This window comes from Giraffa tippelskirchi, chromosome 3, assembly GCF_054371585.1.
Source record: "Giraffa tippelskirchi isolate mGirTip1 chromosome 3, T2T-mGirTip1v1.2.pri, whole genome shotgun sequence".
Lineage (NCBI taxonomy): Eukaryota > Metazoa > Chordata > Mammalia > Artiodactyla > Giraffidae > Giraffa > Giraffa tippelskirchi.
In genome coordinates this window covers 16,795,315-16,815,794 of record NC_137277.1, presented here as the reverse complement: position 1 = coordinate 16,815,794, position 20,480 = coordinate 16,795,315, and the positions used below count along the sequence as shown (strand labels likewise).

The following is a 20,480-nucleotide window of genomic DNA, read 5'->3' as shown; positions in this document are numbered from 1 at the left end:
ATTCTTCACATGCCATTGCTTCTCTCCTGTAGGCTCTTTTCTCTGTTCTCAGTGTTCTCACCTTCTTTAGCTTTCTCTTCCGACCCTTCTATCCTGCTATTAAGATTTTTGGTTTCCGTGAATTTGTGCTTGATCTCTGAGTGTTCCTTTCTTAGTATCTTATTCTTAGGTAGTAGTTGCAATAGGCTTCTCTTATTTCTCTGAGAATTTTTTTAATGATGGCTTTTGACAGGTGGTGCTATTCCTTCTGCAGTCTCCGTTTCTTCCACAAAAGGTTTCTTTTTTCATTGTGATCCCTCCTTCACCTGCTTATCATCACCAGAGTTGACTCTTTTGGTGGGGCAGGGGGTTGTTAGACACTTACTGTTTATTAGATATAAGGCCCTGTGCTGAGTAAACATTCTATCTGTATTAATCCATTTAATCACTGCAGTAACTCTTTGAAATGGGAACTTCAGGAGCCTGATTTGCAGAGTCAAGCAGCACAGAAGAGGGTAAGTAACTTGGCCAAGGTCACCCAGCCTCAAGGACAACAGAGCAGAGTCCTCTAGGCAGTGCAAAGTTTGCACTGGGGGAGGGATGCCATGTCTGTGAGTTGAATCAAGGACTTGTACTCTGTGGCTGCTACCAAGACACTTGAGTCTTGGCTCCATTCTTGCATCCTCCTATGGCTTAGAGTAGTTATCTGACCTGGGCCTCAGCTTTCCTATGTATAGAAGGTACCCTGGAGGCTTCTAATCCTGGATTTTTTTTGGAACCTGATGGGTTAATTTCAGTATCCCAGCAAATTGCATTTGTACAGTGGGAATAGTATGTGTCACAGAACAAAATATCTTTGATGAAGGAAGCAGATCATTTATACTTTCGACCTTACAAGTAAATACCGGTTAGTTTTACTTTCAGTTGTTAGCGCTCCTTTGGGGTATGGCATCCGGAGGAAAGGAAAAGGAAATGAAAACTCTACAGAAAACCCTAAGCATAAGTTCAGTTTCTCGAATTTTGGTTGTCGTTAAGGACAGTAAGCCCTAACCAGCTGCTGAGATGACATTCATTAAGTTCTTAGAGATGAACGTGTGTTCTTTTTTACTTATTGGCTCTGCTAGGTTTTCATTGTTGGCACATGCCGCTTTCTTTAGTTGTGGCAAGTGGGGGCTGATCTCTGTGCAGTGTTGTTGCGGAGCACAGGCTCTAGGTGCACGGGCTTCAGTAGTTGCAACTTGTGGGCCTTGGAGCAGAGGCCCAAGGTCTTTCATGGTAGCTTACGTTCATGCACATGTGCGCCCATGTGCTCACTAGGCCTTTGTTCACTGGTTGGAGAACGAGTCCAGGGGATCAGGACAGACACATTCCCAGACTCCTGCAGGAGGCCCAGGACCAAGGTTCCTGGTGCTGCCCCACCCCCGTGCTGACCACCTTCCCCAGCCCCCAGTTTCAAGCCTTTGGTCTGCGTGATCCACTTCGCTTGAGCTGAGTGTAGTGTGTGCAGGGGCTGGACTTGCGCCCACCAGGTCTTCAGGGTCCTCCCTTGTCAACATGTGAGAGCTGGGCCTGCAAGACCAAGTGTGGGGAGCATGGGGCACATGCCGGCCAAGGCGGGGGCTGGAACTGTGATTGTCTTTGTCAGGTGAGATACTTGGTGTCTCATTTAAAAAAAAAAAATCCTGAGGGTATCAACTGATCTTTTGCTTATCAAATAGTTGAAAAATAGAAATGAAAGTAGAGTTTATTTGGCTGTCCAGTGAGGCAGGCCAGGGGATGTGGGAGTGTCCAGGGAAAGTTTTATTGTTGGACGTTTACCTTCCTTTGATGAGTAAGTGGAGGGCTTCATTTGTAACTTAAAGTCTGAGATGTGTAATGCATTACTTGAATTTTAATTTGCTTATGATCCCAGTAAGGCCGCTCTCGGAACGTTGGTGGGCCTGGAGCTGCTCTGTGTTTTGGAGGGGAGCGCACCGGCTGCTTCCCAGCCTGGCCGTCCTGTGTCTTGTGCTCCCTGGATGGTGGCTGTAAGGCTTCCGGTTTCGGCGTCTCTGGCCTGTGGGCAGCTTTTGTGCCGGCAGCTCCCGAGACTCCTCCCTGATGACGCCTTCCCCCAGGGAGGTGTGGAGCCCAGCCGAGCTGAGCTGGACCCAGGGCTCCTCCTCACTTGGCCAGCCCGAGTGGGGGCCCGGGCTGGGAGGAGGGGTTCTGCCTTGGGCAGGGTCTCCAAGCTCAGCATGATCCAAGCTGTGGCTTCTGTGTCTCAAGTGAAACTTGAAACCATGAGCTCCGGCTTGTTTTGTCTTTGGCTGGGAGACTGATTCAGGTTTGTGAACTTGGGCCAAGATTCGAGGGTTCCCACAGCTTTCCTCTCCTCTTCCCCTTTGCCTGCCTGACAGTATCTGCCGATGTTTCAGGGTCCTCACTCGTCCCTCATCAGGCTCATTATGGTTTTCCCCGGGCAAGTGACGTGCTTATCCCTTTTATTGAATTTGTATGTGTGTATGTATTTATTTATTCATTAAATTAAAACATTTTTTTTTCTGCTGTGCCACGTGGCTTGTGGGATTTTTAGTTCCCCAAGCAGAGACCGAACACATGCCCCCTGCAGTGGACGCACAGAGTCCTAACCACTGAACCGCCAGGAAAGTCCCTGAATTTGTATTTTAAAAGGGCTTTTTACCTGATGTCTCTGGATATGTTCACAACCACATGTAGAAGTCACTTAGTTAAACAAGGCCCAGGAAAAAAATTAGCACACCAATTTGTTTTTGTCTCATGCTACAAATAACATCAGTGCAAGCATAACAATAAAAGAGCTGTGAACAGACTAAAGACAGTGGGGAACGGGCCCCTGGAGTCGTTCCCTTGTTCTACTCAAGCCCGGCTGCCAGCCCTCCTGCGTGTAGTGTCGCATTGCTCCGCCGGCCTGGCTAACTTCCTGAGCTTGGCCTCCAAGGCCACTGTAAAGCTCCATCCGTGGCATGAATCTTTTCTCCTTTTATTTCCAGACATTGTTTCGATTCTTTTTTTAAAACCTTCCTCGTTCCTTCACTGTGGTTTTCATTCCTCTTCTTATTGTTTAGTATTCTAGTCCTCCACTTCCATCGTTCTCTCTCTCTTTTTTTTAAGATTTACATATTTATTTTTGGCTGCGCCGTGCCTTTGTCGCTGCATGCAGGTTTTCTCTAGCTGCTTCTCTAGTAGTGGGGGCTACTCTTCGTTGTGATGATGGGCTCAGTAGTTGGGGTGCACGGGCTTAGTTGCCCTGCGGCATATGGAATCTTCCCACGGGGACTGTCCGCTGCGTTGGCAGGCAGATTCTCAACCAACTAGACGACCGGGGAAGCCCCTCCAGTGTTGTCTTTTAGGTTCTGTTGTTATCTGGAGTGCTTGGGTTTCTATCCTTTCGTGGCATTTGAAGACTCTCCCTCACGTGTGTGCTTTTCTTGTGTGATTTTGCCGTGACTGCCTTTCACTCCACCTGTTTCGAGGCAGCTGGTTATGATGTTTGCCCAGAACCTGGGGGACAGCCCGGATCCGGCTTCCTGTGTGTCCCTCAGCATGGGCTCATCCCCCTCAAGGTGGTTCACGTGGCCCAGGTGAGGCTTTGACTCCTCGTGGAACTTCCCCTCTTCCAGGGCCCTGGAGGGTGCGAGGCGCTGCTGGCAGCTGTGCTTGTCCTTGTTTCCACCAGGAGTTCGGCCTGGGTGGGCTGGAGCTGTGCAGGGTCTCAGCAGGCCCAAAGCCACGTGTCCCAACTCAGCCTGGGTGTCAAACCCCAGCCCTTGGCCTTAGGGCAAGTGGTGTTCCCAGGCATACTTGCCAGAAATAACCAAAATATCAATTTGAGAATCTTCATTGAGTACCTCCTGAGCACCAGACATTGTTCTGTGAGTCTTCCTGGTCACCCTGGGGACTGAAGCATTCAGGTGAGAAGGGGAGGGCTCGTCCACAACCAAGGGAACGATTGCCCCCTCTTCCTCCAGCCCTGTGTTGGAAGGATCCTTTCCACAGGCCACCACCACACTGCTGCAGTGCCTGAGCTGGGTCCCTCTGCCAAGATCCCCTCCCCTTCTGGTTCTGCGGGAAGGGCGTGCATGAGGCGGAAGTCAGGCCGTGGCCGTGCACTCCTGGGGCAGATCCTGCGGCAGTGCTTTCATGGATGGTGTGTGTGGACGCTCGTCTGCTGACACCATGATGCAGCTTCTCCCCTCACCCCATCCTGTCACGGCTCCTCCAGGACCCCTTCCCAGCTCATCCAGACCCAGAGGCAGTTCTGTGGTGAGGTGTGCCAGCTCTTCAACAGCATGACTGCATCTTCCACGTTGGCGGCTGGGAGGCCAGAGGGTGGGTGTGAGCATTGCAGCACGTGCTCAGAGGTACCCCCTTGTCCTTGCTGTCCCCTCCCCATGCCCAGATCCCACCGACACCAGTAGCAGACGCAGAGGGAACAGATGTGGGTAGCCTGGTCACTTGGCATCATCCGTGACTGACACAAGTTGCTGTTATACTGAGGATGTGAGAAGCAGAAATCGTAAGGCTCCAGGGATAAATGGACGAATCTGGTGTTGTCCTGAGAACTCAGAACACCTCTGTCCATTGCTCACAGTTCATTTATGAAAGAGAATAGTGGGATGAACTGGAATAGCAGGGAACCTTGTATCTAAGACTTAGACAGCAGGAGACAGGCCTGATTCTGTGGGTTCATGTAGGGCTGTGCAGCTGTGGTTGAGGGGATGCTTTCTTAGATACAGGAGCATTTACAAATGCTGCACATTTACTAGCAAGGCTGTAAAACAAGTCTCAAGAAATTTCAAAGAACCAGTGGTGTACAGACTACATTCTTTGACCAACAAAACAATGAAATTGAAAGTTGGATACAGAAAGATAAAAGCATGATATGAGTGTTTAGTTTGAAAATATATGGCTTTCTAAATAACACAGGAGTTAAAGAAGAAATCCCAATAGAAATTTTACAATAAAATTTTGAAGATAGAAGTGGACAGTAACACAATTATATATCAGAACTCTCCAGATTCAGCTAGCAGTGTACTTACAGGGCAATCTAAAACCTTAAGCAGGAATTGTGAAACCATGGCCCGCGGGCCCAAGCTGGCCTTGGCCTGTTTTTGTATGGCCTTGGAGCCAAGAGTGGTTATTCCTTTTTTTCTCCAACATTGTTTTCTTTCTTTCTTTCTTTTTTTTTTTTTTAAAGAAAAGGGAAGCAGCCAGTGGTCTGCAAAACCTCACTGTTTGGGCTCTGGCCCTTTGTAGAAACTGCTGTTGACCCCTACCTCATCCGTCTTCTGATGTTGTAAGGGGGAGAAGAAAGGCTCAAACTGCCAAGGCAAGAGTGAGTGTAGTAGCAGGGGAGTCAGTGAAGGGGAGCACGAGAAATGAGTGAGGGAGAAGACACAGGTCTGTAAAGATCAATGGCCAAAAAGGCCTCCCAAAGAGAGAGACTTCCGGCTTATCAACAGAGCAGGAGGGGAAGCGTGTAAACCATAGTAGACACCCGGATGGGGGCTATAAGGTCCTGCAGAGAATAAAAGCCACCATGTTCAGACTGTCTTTTGCTGGTAACTTTGATAGCTCAGACAAAAATAGACATTCTTAGAAAAGTATAATTTATCAAAACTGACCCCAATAGAAGTAGAAAAGTAACTTACCTGTGCTTGAAGTATCCTTATTGATTACTTGAGATAATAACTGCTTATCTACGAGATTTTAAAAATAGGCTCATTGAGATAGTTAATTCTGTACAGTTCACCCATTTAAAGTGTACAAATCAGTGGCTTCTAGTTTATTCACAGAGTTATGCACCACAATCAGTTCTAGAACATTTCATTACCCCCCAAAGGAACCCCATGACCCTGAGCTGTCATCCAAAACCCCCATCCCCCTCAGTGATGCACAACCACTAATCTACCTCCTATTGCTGTGGATTTGCCTAATCTGGTTGTTACTGATAAATAGAATAATACAATATGTGGTCCTTTGTGACAGGCTTCTCTCACTTGGCATGATTCAAGGTTCATCGACGTTGTAGCGTGTGTATTTCATTTCACTTTTTTGCCGAAGGTTACTACATAGTATGGTGTATTAGTTTGCTCAGGCTGCTATAACAGAGTATCCAGACTGAGTGGCTTAAACAACAGTTTTGGAGGTTGGGTGTCCTGAGATCAGGGTGCTGGCAGGGTTGTTTCTCTCAAGGCCTTTCTCCTTGGCTTGCAGGTGGCTACCTTCTTGCTGTGTCTTCACGTGGTTGCCCTTTGATCAATGTCTGTGTCCTGGATAGACAACAGCCCTATTGGATTTGGGCCCATCCATATGGTCTCATTTTACCTTAATTACCTCTTTAAAGGCCCTGTCTCCATTATGAGTTACTGGGGGGAGACAGTTCAGCTCATAGCAGAAGGGCAGACCACATTTTGTGTATCCATGTGTCAGCGGATGGAGACTTGACTGCTGCTTTATGTTCCCGCCAGCAGGGCATGAGTTCCAGTTTCCCCATATCCTCACCAGCCCCTGTCATTTTACATTAAAAAAAAAAATTGTAACCAACCAAGTGGATATCTCATTATGGCTTTGATTTGCATTTCTCTGATGACTAATAACGTTGAGCATCTGTTCAAGTCCTTTGCCCATTTTTAAATTGGGTTGTCTTTTTGTTGAGCTGTATAAGCTCTTTGTATTTTCTGGATTCTAGACTCTTAGATCAGGTAGACAGTTTGCAAATATTTTCTCCAGTTCTGTGGTTGTCTATTTTCTTGATCTTATACTTGTACTGTGTCATTTTTGATGTAGAAATTTCATCCCCCCTCCTTTTTTTTGCCCGTGTTGTGTGGCTTGCAGGATCTTGGTTCCCCAGGGCTTAAACCTCCACCCTCATCAGTCCCAACCACACAGAGTCCCAACCACGGGACTGCCAGGGAATTCCCTCACCGTTGCTTTAATTCTCTTATTTGAGTTCTTTTTCTCTTTATGTGTGCAATTTTGGGGAATGAGAATGTGTATATGCATGTATATGTATGTTTGTTCAAAGAGTATCTTTTTTTGTGTTTAAAATTTGGTAACTTTTTAACATTAGTATTGAGATTATGAAAGAATTCATAGTTTGAAGGAAGTATTAAGCATGCCTAAGTGGTATGTGTTTAGAATTTATACTTGACACATGTATGAAAGCCATGCAAATTACAAAACATCTTGTATCATATGACTTTATGTTATTTTTAAGAGTTGAAATTCATAGTTTGATTCAAAACCAAGATTGTGACATTTATGATTATAAAGTGATTTAGTTGTGTGTCAGTTATATACGATGTGCTCAGAAAGTCATGTTTGTCCACATAGTTTATTATTTTAGACACTTTGATAATATTTGTGCTATTTTAATGGAAAATCTTGTTCTGAATCTTTTAATGAGAAATTTTGCTACCTGGAAAAACCCTTCATCCACTAATTTATTTCTACCTCTCCTTAATTTTGCCATCTGCTTCTGCTAGCAGCAAGCCTGTTTGGTGTTTGAAGTCCAGTGCAGGTTGGCTGATTCGATTGGGGAGCTGGTTGTTAGACAGCTGGCGGGTTCATTTGACTTGAGTTTCAGGTTTGCTCATGGAAGTAGCCTGTTAGCAGGTAACGCGTCTGGAAGGGCACCATGGCCCCAGGATGAGGACACCGTGAGGTTGGTTTAATGTGCTTGGGGTGAGGTTACTCTGCCCTTTCCATGTTGCCCTGTGCTTGTAGCCCCTGTGGGCGAGGCTGCCTGGCACACAACAGTTCTTGCTCCATAGGAGCCTCTTCGGGGCTGGATGGCTGCGTGTGCTTCCCTGCCTGGCTCCCACTGTGAAAGCCGTGGGGCTGCTGCTCTGTTCTTTGTGCTGGTATGGGCCTGTCCCTGGCCCCGGACTGGTCCCAGGCTTTGGGAAGGGAGCCCGCAGGAGTGCCCTGGGGAGCAGCCCAGTGGTCACACCAGGGGAAAACGCACAGGTCTGATTTCTCACCCGGCAGGCCTGGTGCTGCTGCAGGGTTCTCCGCTTGCTCTGTGCTTGGGTCCCGTGGGAGTCGAAGCATAGCTCTGGGGTGGGTCCAGCTCTTCAGGGGTACAGCGGGCAGCAGAGGAGTGCTTGGGGGCCCAAGAAGTCAGGACAGAGCTCTGCCTGGGCTGTGTCATGGGGAGGGGCCCGTGGTGGGGATACCTGCCATTATCTAGGCAAAGGGAGGATGGGGCCAAGTTCTGCCCTTCCCTGGTGGGACAGCCCCTTGCTGGGCAGGCACCACCATGCCTGAGGGTCTGCCTTCACCCTTGGGGGTCAATGTGGGAGGTCACTGGGGCAGGCCAGGCAGTGTGGCTGTGTGAGATGCTTGGCCTGTGGTTGAAAGTCTGCCGTCCATACTCCCCTGTCCCAGCTCTCCACGCCGGTGACCCAGGTGAGAAGAAAACTCTTCAGAGAACTTACCCTCAGCTAGGTGCAGGCGTGTCATCAATCAAACACGAGTGACCCGTTGTCTGACATTTACCCTCCTTCCTTCTTCTGGCCATCTGACCCTGGGACAGGCCTCCAGTCCAGTGACCCTCAGTTCAGGGAAGGGGGATCTCTGGCAGCGTGGTCCTCCATACTGCCAGTCCTGAAATTTGTGCCCTGGACACTCTTGGGGCCAGTGGAGGTCTGGGCACTGTGGCCAGGAATCCAGGGCTGTGAGTCAGTGGTAGAACTGGTCCCTGACTTCCTGGTTAAGCCTTTGATTCTCCTGAACGCTTGTTTTTGCTTCTTTCAAGTTGTTGTACTTGGGCCACTCTGTCATCAGCCGTGGGCGTTTCCTGCGCCAGCGGCACAGCCGTGCTCCCCCCTCCGCCCCCTCTCATGCGTGGCCTTCGGCAAAGGGACTCCGTGGGCAGGCACTGGGCCCCCTGTGCTGTGTCCTAGGTGGAGGGCAGAGAGATGGAAAGAGCCTGTGTTATCTTTCCCTGAAGAGGGTTATTCAGAGATCATGAGAGTTTAATTTGACAAGAACCATTACTTAGGTGGCCTGAAAAGAAAGTTCTGTAGACTGAGGCCGGGAAGGCCCCTTGGGGAGCCAGCACCCCCTGTGACAGCTGAGAATTAAGGGACGGTCTGGCTCTGCTGTGACTGCGAAAGCAGGGGAAGGGTTTTGTCTGCTGAGAATGGGACCTCTCTAGGGGCTCACATCTCACCTCATTTCTGGGGTGTTGGGACAGTGTGTTCCTTGTCCCCAAGTCCTGGCCCCTGGCATGCATGGTGGGCACCTGGCCCAGGTGTGGGCAGCACCAGTGAAATGGTTTTGTGCCTGTGTTTTCCCGGTGACAGCTTCCCCTGGGTGCCCTTTGGCGTCCTCTAGTTCGAATTTAATAAACCGCAGCTGGGCCAGGAGAGAGCCCCTGTTCAGTGGCATTGCTCCAGGCACTGTGGTGCTGCTTGTCATCGCTGCTGACGAGGTGACAGCTGCTCACGCACAGCCCTGACTCAGCGGGAAGTGTGTGCTGGCCGCAGGCTCTCTGCAGGGTGGGTGGCTCCACATTGAGTCCAGCGGGGACGAGGTGTGGGGGCCGCCTGCTCCCTCCTCCTGGGATGCGCTTCCTCCTCGCAGATCGGGGGGTGCTCCCGGGGACTTAGAGGAGGTAGGGTCTTTTGATCTTAGAGAAACTGTCTGAAAATTTGGGCTTTCAGTGTTGAAAAAAGGAAATCAGTCTGTCAGTAGAAGATATTTTCTCTCTGAGGGTTATTTCTAAGCAGACAGTTGTATTTGAATTTTAGCATAGTAGAGTGATGTTTCAGTTTAGAAACTTTGTTTCCCAGCTGAGTTAAAGCAGTCAGTTTCCACTGTGGCCATGGAATCAGTCACCTGCGGAGGTTTCTAAACGTCCAAGTGGCCACCCCAGGCTGGAGACCCTCGTCAGCAGGCAGTTTTGCCATGTGCTGTGGGGCATGTGAGTTGTGACCAGCTGGGGAAGGCTCTTCTCCTTTGTGGTGTGACTGGGATGTGGGGGCCGGTCACCTGGCTCCTTCTTTGGGGAGGCTCGTTAATGTGTTTGGAGATGCAAGGATTGGACCTTAATCTCTTTCTGTGACTTTCCAATAGTCTGGGAGCCTGTGGTGAGAGAACCAAACTGAAGTTCTGCCTGTCCCTGTACTTGTATTGTCCACAAAGTATCCAGGCACTACACTTATTCACAGATCAAACTCATGGTCACAGTTACTTTAGGCTAGGCGACAGGTTGAGGGGTGGGAGTAGGAAAGAGGTTTTCCTCCAAAGCTTTAGACTATCGTTGATACACATAAAATTGGAGAAGCTAAAAGATTGCCGATGGTAAGTGTATTTCAAGAGGGGTAGAGAGGTGTCTGTTATCCTTCAGTTATAGAGATTATGTTTGTGGGAAACATTAGGGAAATGTTTCCAGGAGGAATGGCTTAAGCAATTTAAAAAATTTCAAGGGATGTGTGTTGTTGGAGAAGGAATGAGAGAGAAACACTTAGGTTCACTCAGAACAGTTTTGTACCTACTATGTGCAATGCATCATCTAGATGGTGTGGGTGGGGAGGCTGCTCTGGGGGCTGGACTCCATATGCTGGCACCCTTGATGCATGCCTGGACCACCTTGAGGGGAGTAGGGGGTTAAGTGGGGGACCTGCATTTCCCAGGTGTGGTCCTCAAGCCTTTCAAATGCTGATTCACCTTCAGAGGCAGCTCAGTGAACTAGCATATAACATAGCACCATCGGGATTAAACGGAGAAACATCTCTGTCATGTACACATCACAGTTCTCGATGCTGGAAGCTCTCTGTGAGTCGGTTCTTAGGAGCGTCTTAAATGAAGTAAATGCTACACAGCGTCCTTCCTCTCCCCGTGGGGTCTTCTTCGTAGGCTCATTTCTTGGAGAAAGTGAGTAGAAGATGAGAAACCTTCCACATGCCTTTTAACTTCATTTGCTCTTCTGGGCCTCTGTGAAAGGGTCCAGCATCTTGATTTCATGGAAAGTGCAGCTTATCCTCAGAATATAAAACCTGCCATGTCCTGTGCTGATGTCTTACCTGGGACGTTGCCCTCACAGCTATCGTCCAGCTGTCTTTGCTCACCTTCCACGGCGGGCACACTTCCTGCCCTTCTTCAGTAGTTCTTTGAGCCTCCGAGTGTGCTGATGTGGCCCCAGGAGAGTGGCTTCAGGGAAGCTTTGTCAGTGTGCCTTGTTGTTTGTGTATCATTCGTGTGGATGGTGGCGGCAAAAAGGGTGCAAGTCGTCCTGTGTTCTGGGCCTGGTGGTAGGGAATTTGGGAACCCCACGATTTCCGTTTCCTCCTTGGAGGCCCTTCATCCCCCCTGAAGGCTCAGTTGCTGTCTCTCGTACTTGCTTCGTGTTCAGTGTCATCTTCATAGCCTGTGGAAGTCGTGTTTCATTCTACAGGACCAGCAGCTCGCTTCCCCTGCTCCAGAGAGCTGGTACCATGGAGATCATCCGTTTACTCAAAGCCCGCTCCACCATGGTCAGAAGGGCCAGCCAGCACTGAGTTAGTCTCATGGTGTGCAGACCTGTCATGCCACCCCTGGGGGATGGCCACACGTTAGCTGTCCAGGGGACGAGGCGTGGTGGGGACGTGGGCACAGACCTGGGAGGTCAGCTGCCGGGCCACACTGGTCAGCCCTGTCCCCAGTCACGGCCAGTTAAAGATCTTAACACTCTGAAGTTTGTCCTGGGGCAGGGCCTCTGTGGCAGCACCCTGAGGGGATCAGATTCTAGAACTAGCCACCACTGTCCCCTAGGATGCTTACTGCACTGAAGAGAGGAGGTGCTTTTGTTTACATTCTATTGATACCTTAGTACGTCAGTGTATTTTAATTGATTAAAAAAAAAAGATGTGTGATTGTCTCTTAAAATAGGAAAGATACTCATTTAGGTTATTTTACAGTGTAGTCCAAAAAGTGACATTTAAAAAAATTAAATTTTTAAAGAAAAGCACTCTTGATTGAAATCTTGATTAAGTTTTGAACACCTGGGATCATGTGAAATCTGTGTTTTTGGAGTCGTGTTTCATCGTGGAAGGTCACGGAAACCGGCTGAGCACACTGAGGCCAAGGTTACTCGAAGGGTTACTTGGAACCATCTGGTTTGGAACAGTTCGTTTCTGTACCAGGTGGATACCAGATGTTTAGTATAAACAGTCTAACCAGGAGTTCCCGTGGAAAGCGTACCTGCTCGTCCAGCCTCGTGGAGACTTAGCCACGGTGGTCACAGGGGCATTTCCTGTACTGGGCACTTGCTTTCCCAGTCAGTACCTTCCTTAAACCTCTTGGGAGCGCAGGGAGCTGGAGGGGAGGAAAGAGGTACCTGACATCACCGGGGTGGGTGCTCTGGTAGCACAGGTGGCGAGGAAGCCACAGCTCAAAGGTTGTCAGTTACTCGGCTTCGTTGTTATTCTGCCATGGCCACCCCAAGGGTGAGGTAGGGGTACCACTCTGGGCTGGGGCTACCACTTGGGGTAGGGGGACTGCTGTGGGCTGGAGGAGGACCCCTGTGTGTGTGATGGGTTACCGCTGTGGGAGGACTTATCTTCTGTGGCCTTGGCTGATGTCAGATCTTTTTTTGTTTTTGATCGCTCTTATTTATTTTTATTGAAGTATAATTGATTTACGATGTTATGTTAATTTTTTAAAATATTCTTTTTCATTATGGTTTATCATAGGATATTGACTATATAGTTCTCTGTGCTGTACAGCAGGATCTTGTTGTTTATCCATTCTGTGTGTAACAGTTTACATTTGCTAACCCCAACCTCCCACCCCCTTCTTCCCTCAGCCCCTCTCCCTTGGCAACCACAAGTCGGTTTCTCTATGTCTGTGGCATTGTTTCTGTTTTGTGTAGGTTCATTTGTGTTGTGTTTTAGATTGTGCCGTATTTAGATTTAGATATAAGAGATATCGTGCTAATCTCTGTATCGTCCCAGGTTTACTATATGTGCTGCTGAAGCAAGCACTCGGATCGTTATAAGTGTTTACTCTTCTTTGATTTGTCCTCTTCTCTGATCCGCGTTCCACACAGGAATAATTCCTGTTAATAAATGGAGCATATGTGTTTGATGTTGAGAAGGACCCTGCTGTGATCCTGTCTGAAGTGTCAGACTCCTGGGACCCACGCTGGCTGGTGGACCCCAAGGGGCAGTCATCCTGGTCCCAGGGTCCCTCACCTGCTCTTGGCCTAGTGGCTAAGCAGTGCCCTCTGAATAGTGGAAGGGGTGAAACCACTTTTTAAAGTGTGGTATTGCCTTTGTTAATGATTACGAAGATCGTGAGTGATCATTACGGACATTTGGGACAGTGCCATGAAGAAGCAGCTAAGGAAACCTGGAATCTCGTTGCCTGGAGGTCGGCACCGTTGAGGTTGTAGCTGGTGGGGGCCGTGAGCACCTGGGGCTCTCGACGTGATGCTTGGGCTGGCTTTGCAGTCCAGGGGCTGGGCCGTCTCTCCGTACCTCAGTTCCCCTACCTCCAGGGTCAGTCGGACAAAGGCCTGGCCCATAGTGAGTGCTGATGGTCACCGATATCAGCACATGAGCCATTGACGGCATGCAGCCTACTTGAGGGTTCTGAGTGTCCTCCTGTCATTAAATATTCTTTGGGTAGCAGCATGAGTTGCACTGAGTGGCTCTGTAGTATTGAAACAACACCCCCTGTCCCATCATGGCAGGGGTTTATTTCTGCACTTACGAGCCATGGTGGCAGCAGTGCAGCTTCTGTGACAAGTTGGGGATGTACCCCAGGAGGCCCAGGCACACAGGATCAGGGCTGTCTGCCTGCAGAACTGCCCTCATCACCTTGTTACCCATTCTTCCTGAGTCCGTGGTGAGTGGCTTGATCACAGAGCAGTTCCCGCACTCTCCCCTCCGGACAGGTGCCCTGTGGCCACACGGCCTCCTGCACAGCACACAGGTCTGGAGGTTTTGTTGAAAGTCAGGTTCTGCCCATGTGATCTTCAGAAATGGCCCCCTTATCCTTATTTTTAACATTCCTATTTTTTCCCCAAGTTTCCCCGTCTGCTGTTTCTCCCCTTTTTAGGTTGGACTATTCACATGATATATGTATGTGAGTTTTTTACATGTAATCGCCATCACATCTTTATCCATCATACCACACTTACCTCGTTTGTTATTTGCTTTGAAACTTTCTTGAGTGTATTGATCTACCAAGGTTTGAGATGCTTTATGTAGGAATATTTGCTAATCTCTTCCTCTGGGCAGGTGATGTGGCAGGAGCTGCCCTGCACACCGAGGGGACAGGGTGCTGTCAGATGGAAGAGTAGGTGCTTCTTGTTTGCCTCAGTCTTGCTTTGCGATTGTATTAAGCATTTCACAAGGTCCTGCCCCAAGACTCTGTGGGCTCCTGCCCTAAAATAGTAACTTCCTGCTGTCTTGCCATTGTGTTTCTCTTTTGAGGAGAGCCTTTATCTGAGGCTAAGTATGCATCCCAGGAAATCCTGGACTGCACGCTTCACACTGGGACCTCTCATGTTTTTGTGGCACCTGGTGAGGGGAATGTCCATTTCTGGCCTCTGGACAGCTGAGCCTTGGCTCTCAGCCGCAGCACTGTGGGCAGTGGTGGTGGTGGGGTCTTGTTCACAGGGAGGACATGTGGGAGGACCCTGGGACCAGTGTGGCCACGTGACTTTCCTGTGGAAAGGGAGGCAGAGGGCTTCATGGGTGCCCCCCCGTGGCGGGGTGAGTGTGCTGGGAGCACCTGGGGGAGAGAGGAAAGCAGGTGGTGCGCGGACCAGATGCCCACCGCAGCAACACAGGATGCTCCAAGGTCCCGCTCCATCACACCTGTGGAGGCGAGCCCTGGCTGGGGTCTCCCAGGGGCTGTGGGGCGGGCATCCCTCACTATCCAAGGAAGGCCGGTACCCAAGTCTGTACTTCCGTCCGAGTGCAGAGTGGTTGGTGCTGTGGCTTGCAGTGCTGCCCACAGGTCAGCCTTTGGGATAGTTTTTTCAGATGTCCTGTGGGAACTAAAAACTAAATGTCTGTGGAACAGATTTTCTGTCCGTCATTTCCTTTCCCCCAGCAAATTCAGCATTTTTTTTCTGAGCAAGTTGGACTGCATTCTTTAGGAATGTATGATGGCTGTTTGTACTGGTGGCTGAAATAGAAGTTCAGTGGTGCTGGCCACACCTGCTCCCGGGAAACTGGTGCTTTCCTGGGCTCAGACCGGGCAGGCAGGCTCACGGTCTGAGTGTGGCTACACAGGCAGTTCGATCATGTGCTGAGGCTCAGGGGCATCTCGGGAGACTCAGCCAAATGCATCTGGGAGATGTTTTTCTAGTACTACTTGGGAGATTTGGTGCAGTGCATCCTGGTAGATACTGAAGTGCATCTCAGGGGACATGGCTTAGTGATTCTGGGAGACTTGGCCCCATGCAGTGATATTCCTTATGTGATGAGTTTGATTTTTGAAGTAGTATGTTGTTCAGTTGCTCAGTTGTGTCCAACTGTTTGCGACCCCATGGACTGCTTGAATTAGTATAATTCATTACTTATCAAAACGGATAACTTCTGAACTGGCTGTGTGGTGATTTTTTTTACTTTTTAAGGATGCTGCAGAGAATGTCTTGAGTTCCTCCTGACCCCTGGATGTACATCTGTAGAGCCCTACGGAGGGGACTTGGTACTCTGAGGCTTAACTCCGTTTCTCTCACCCGGAGGCTGCTTTGTCCTTAGGCAATTGGCGTTAGACAAATGACATGCTGTCTAGAGAGAAGGGTATTTAAATTACATTGCTGGACTCTGGGTTGCCAAAAGGAAGCCCTCTGGGGAACCTTATATATTTGACATGTATTTGCAGTGTGTAATTGGAACCGTGAGAAAGGTTTTTTGTTCAGTGCGATTGAAGAATTTCCTTATTTTAAACCTGTTTAATCTGGAAAGAGCTGTTAGTTTTTGAAGTTTTTCGTCTGATAATAGCTTCTTATGAAAGTTTAGGGCAAAGACTGTGTCTTCTTCATATACCACCTCAAAGTTCAGTTATTGCTCAGTACCCTGCGTGGACCGGGGCTGATCTGTCTCTTGTCTTCCCATCCCCGGATATCAGAACTGGAAGCCCAGCTCATCCTTCTGCACAGAAGAGCCTGGTGATGAAGGCCCGAGAGGTCAGGGGGTGGCCCTGCCCAGGAGCAGCAGAAGCAGACCAAACCCATCCTTCTACCCGCGGGGGCATGGTACTTACTACTGCCTTTGGATGAACTGGAGCCGAGAGCCTCATTTTCCAATTTTCTTGTTGAAGAAATCTGTCATCTCACTTTCTCTCCTCCGGAGCTGTTTTACTTTAGGCAAATCAAATCCCTTTTCAGTGACTGTGAGGCAGGTGTCCCACCACTGCTGTCAGTGGCTGTGTAGGCCCCTCTCTCAGACCCCAGTCCAGCAGTGAGGCCTGTGTTCATTGCTGGCAGCACTTTTTCCAGTCCATCCTAAAAGAAATCGGTCCTGAATATTCACTGGAAGGACTGATGGTGAAGCTCCAATACTTTGGCCACCTGATACGAAGAACTGACTCAGTGGAGAAGACCCTGATGCAGGGAAAGATTGAAGGCAGGAGGAGGAGGAGACGACAGAGGATGAGATGGTTGGATGGCATATCACCGAACTCGATGGACATGAGTTTGAGCAAGCTCTGGAAGTTGGTGATGGACAGGGAAGCCTCGTGTGCTGCAGTCCATGGGGTCGCAAAGAGTTGGACACGACTGAGCAACTGAACTGAACTGAGTGCTTCTTCACCTGTACTTGGGCCTCAGCCACTGGTGTTTGTGGCAGGTGTTATAGAGGGGTCACGGGGGGCTTTCAAGAGAAAGAATTTGAAACTACCTGTGCTGAGAACTGGGATGGGACCCGCCAGGGGAGCTGCAGCAGCCTGGCTGCATGGGTGGGCGGGGCTGGCAGTGAGGCCCTGAAGGCCAGTAGCTACCCGAGTACATCACATGGGCACGTGTGGGTGCCAGGGACCAAAGTTGGGAGTTTGTGGGGGCCACCTTGCTACACAGAACTCAGAGCCTGTGTTTTGTACTGCTTTTTTTTCTCCCTCAATTAGGGCTGAGCCTGAGTGCAGCATACGGCTCCCACTGCCCTCTCACAGCTGACCTCCTTCCATTTCTTGAGGCAGAGAAGTGGGCCAGATAGCCCTGTGGTCAGACCTCCGAGCATGTCAATTTTCTCTTCAACAAATGCCAGTCAGCCGTGCGAGGTCTCTTATTGTGTTGAGGCAGACCTCCATTAGTGGGCACAGGTCACAGTGTGTGTCCTTTTCTTTGTGACTGGTTGACCTTAGGAGCCATCTCACTCTGACCCCAGCGTCAGGCACCCCTGCCCGCTCAGGGGACTTGGGGGCCAGCTGGTCAAGGGTGAGGCTGTGTCCTTGTGGAGGTGGGCTTCTCCTGGGGGTCCCTGAGCATTTCTCAGGGTACTAGTTGGATGTGACGTCCACCTGAAGTACATGTGGACAGTACTGACCGCTGTCATTCATAGTTGTCTGTTTGGAAATTGATTTTGTCCAGTGGACCGATAAATTGGGACTCAGCAGTTAGCATCCAGATTTCCCTCAGGCTATAGAGTTGCTGAACGGTCTTCCCCAGAAGTGTCTGGGCAGCTGGGTAAAGTGGTGATTTTAGAGAATGTGGCGAGGCAGTGACACTGAGTTTATACGATGCGTCCCCTCAAGGTGCCATAGCCTGTTAGTTTTGACATGCGTTGGGCCGTGAATAGGCTACCCTCTTAGCACAGAGTATGAACAACACTAGAAAACTAGGAGTACTTCCAGGTAAAGTAGAACTTTCCCAGGTAAGACAAATGAAGGCCAATTTTAAGCATTACAGCTTTAGTTCAAGTTGAGATAATAATTTTTAAAATGGCTAGTTAGATTTAACTACTGTATCTGAAATAGCTGTGGTAGTGTCCTCTGGTTTGGTTTGGCATTTATACATGCTTTGTATTTATTTTATTTTATTTTATTGAAGTATGGTTGATTTACAATATCATGTTAGTTTCAGATGTATAGCACAGTGGTTTAGTTTTACATACATATATATGCACACACACACACACACGTATTTCAGATTCTTTTCCCCTAAAGGATATTATAAAATACTGAGTATAGTTCCATGTTGGTTAGCTATTTTATTTTTATTTTAAAAGTTATTTATTTTTGGCTGCTCTGGGTCTCTGTTGCTGTGCTTGGACTTTCTCAGGTTGCAGCGAGCGAGGGCTGCTCTGTGGTTGTGGTGCGTGGGCTTCGCATTGTGCTGGCTTCTCTCTTGTTGCAGAGCGTGGGCTCTAGGCGCGTGGTCTTCAGTAGTTGCAGCATGAAGGCTCTATAGCGTGGGCTTAGTAGCTGTGGCACACGAGCTTAGTTCTTATACTTTTAAACCCCATTTGTTGTTGTTCAGTCACTGAGTCCAACTCTTTGTGACCCCACAGACTGCAGCACGCCAGCATAAAACTCTATGCATGAGTGTTACATATTTTCTTTTCTTTTAAAGTAATTTACATGTCTAATAGACAGACCCTTCCCATATACATGAAATACATAAATATGATAAACTTAATAGGCAAATACCGTACAATTTCAGCTCCTTTAAACAGTACAGTGTTCTTCCCATGGGTCTTAAATTCACTCGTCTCTTTATATAAAAAACTACATATGCAATATTAGAAACTCAGTGAGACATTTTAAAATGGAACCAGAAAGATAATCTGTATGTACTTCTAATTATTTTCAATATCACAGATCATTGATGTAATTAAACATATCTGGGTTATTCCTGAAGTTAGCACAGAATGACCCTGGGCTTGCTTTACTTTGTCATCCTAGTTGTCAGCCCTAAAGCTCAGCGAGGTCACAGATGCCCTCTGAGCAGAGTTAGCACACCTTTGTAACGGTGTCCACGCTCACTCTCCAGCTGGTGACTGCTTTTGGCTGGAATTAGAAACCCATGTATTGTTCGTGGTCCCCTTGACAACAAGACTCTGGGGGCAGGTGGCCTCTGGGTCAGGTACTCTTTCCTCACCGGATGGTGTCCTGGGTGACGTTGCCTACCCTCCTCTCGCTCCCCTGACGTGCCAGCCCCTTCCCTCGCTCCTGGCGGCCCCTGTGTCCCTTTGCGTCTCCTAGGACCTGGCAGCGTCCCTTGGGTGTGGCCGGCAGGCATGTCTGTGCCATCCTCTAGGAGTTTGGGGGCAACTTTTCAGAAACATTTTCCCCTGAGTCGAGCTGATGGACTCAGGAGTGACTTCTTGAGCAGGTCGTGCGTTTCCGAGCGGCTTGGGGTGGGACTGTGGTGTGTGTTGCTCGCACCAGGCTCTGCGGGGCCAAGGTGCAGGCGGGCGGTGTTACAGCGGGCGCAGTGTCTGAGGAGTCAGGAGCGCTGCTTCGGGGCCACCTCACAGTCTCTCTCCCCTGTGTGCAGTTGTCACCGTGATCCTGAAGGCTCTGACGTACGAGGAGAAGCGGGGCGCCTGCAGCGTGGGCTCCAACGTCCGGGACGCTGCCTGCTACGTGTGCTGGGCCTTTGCACGTGCCTATGAGCCTCAGGAGTTGAAGCCTTTTGTCGCGGCAATCTCAAGGTAAAGCCTGTTCAATGATTCTCCAATCGCTTTGGACTAGTGACAGCATTGGCTTGCCTGCTTCACTGTGCAGTGAAAATCACAGCCTTTGGGTTGGAAAAATACCTTTTCCGTGGCTTCCTGGGCAGAGCATTGAGGGTAGCAGGCTGTGCCAGCCATATGAGCGTGGGCCCCACTTTTAGGATCCGATGTCTGTGCCCGGGAAAATTCAAAAGAGGTGTGTCCCCAATATAGTGATGTTAATTTTCTCCCTGTCTCCTGTTAGACTGAAGTGAGTCCCTCTGACATGAAAAGGGAGTTCAGCTGTCCACTTCCGGTTGTTGGTTCCGTGTCACGCTGGAGGAGGAGCTGAGCGCTGGGTTGGTCATGGTTGTAACACTGACCCGACCACTTTTACTCAGAGATGGATTTTAACATGATCTCCAGTCCTGGAAGCTGCCTCCCACCAAGGAGGTGCCCTGAGAAGAGTGGAAGACCCCAGGTCTCAAAACGTATCCACAGGGCAACTCTGTCTCCTCCTCTGGCCAGTGCATCGGGCTCCCCTATGGTCTGAGCACCAGCAGCGCCTGGGGGAAAGCCACAGGGGATGGGGGCCACTCGAGGGTCAGGAGAGGGTTCCCAGGCTTGCTTACTGCTCAGGTCGCGTGGCCAGGCTGTATCTCTCAATCTTGACCCTCACGTGAAGGGAAGGCCTGCAGAGCAGCCTGGGGATTCTGATCCCTGCTCAGGGAGATACACTGCTTCCTAGGAAGCTGTAAAAGTGTCTGACTTTTCCTGGCCATGTCCACCCCGGGAGGGGCAGAAGGGCAGTAGGCTCCTGGAGAGGCTGTGGTGGGTGTCTGCGGCCTGAGGCCTGGCTGTGGAGGCCAGGCTGCCCGTGCCTTT

The 20,480-nt window shown here is 49.5% G+C and overlaps 1 protein-coding gene across 4 annotated transcripts in view; it reads left to right on the top strand.

The window, feature by feature from the left end:
- Positions 1-20,480, top strand: part of TBCD (tubulin folding cofactor D) — a 142,975-nt gene that overhangs the window by 58,913 nt on the left and 63,582 nt on the right. For all 4 annotated transcript variants that reach the window (XM_081576861.1, XM_081576862.1, XM_081576859.1 and 1 more), the window contains exon 14: positions 19,439-19,595. In XM_081576861.1, the coding sequence (XP_081432987.1) occupies positions 19,439-19,595 (157 nt within the window). The remainder of the gene's footprint in view (positions 1-19,438; positions 19,596-20,480) is intronic.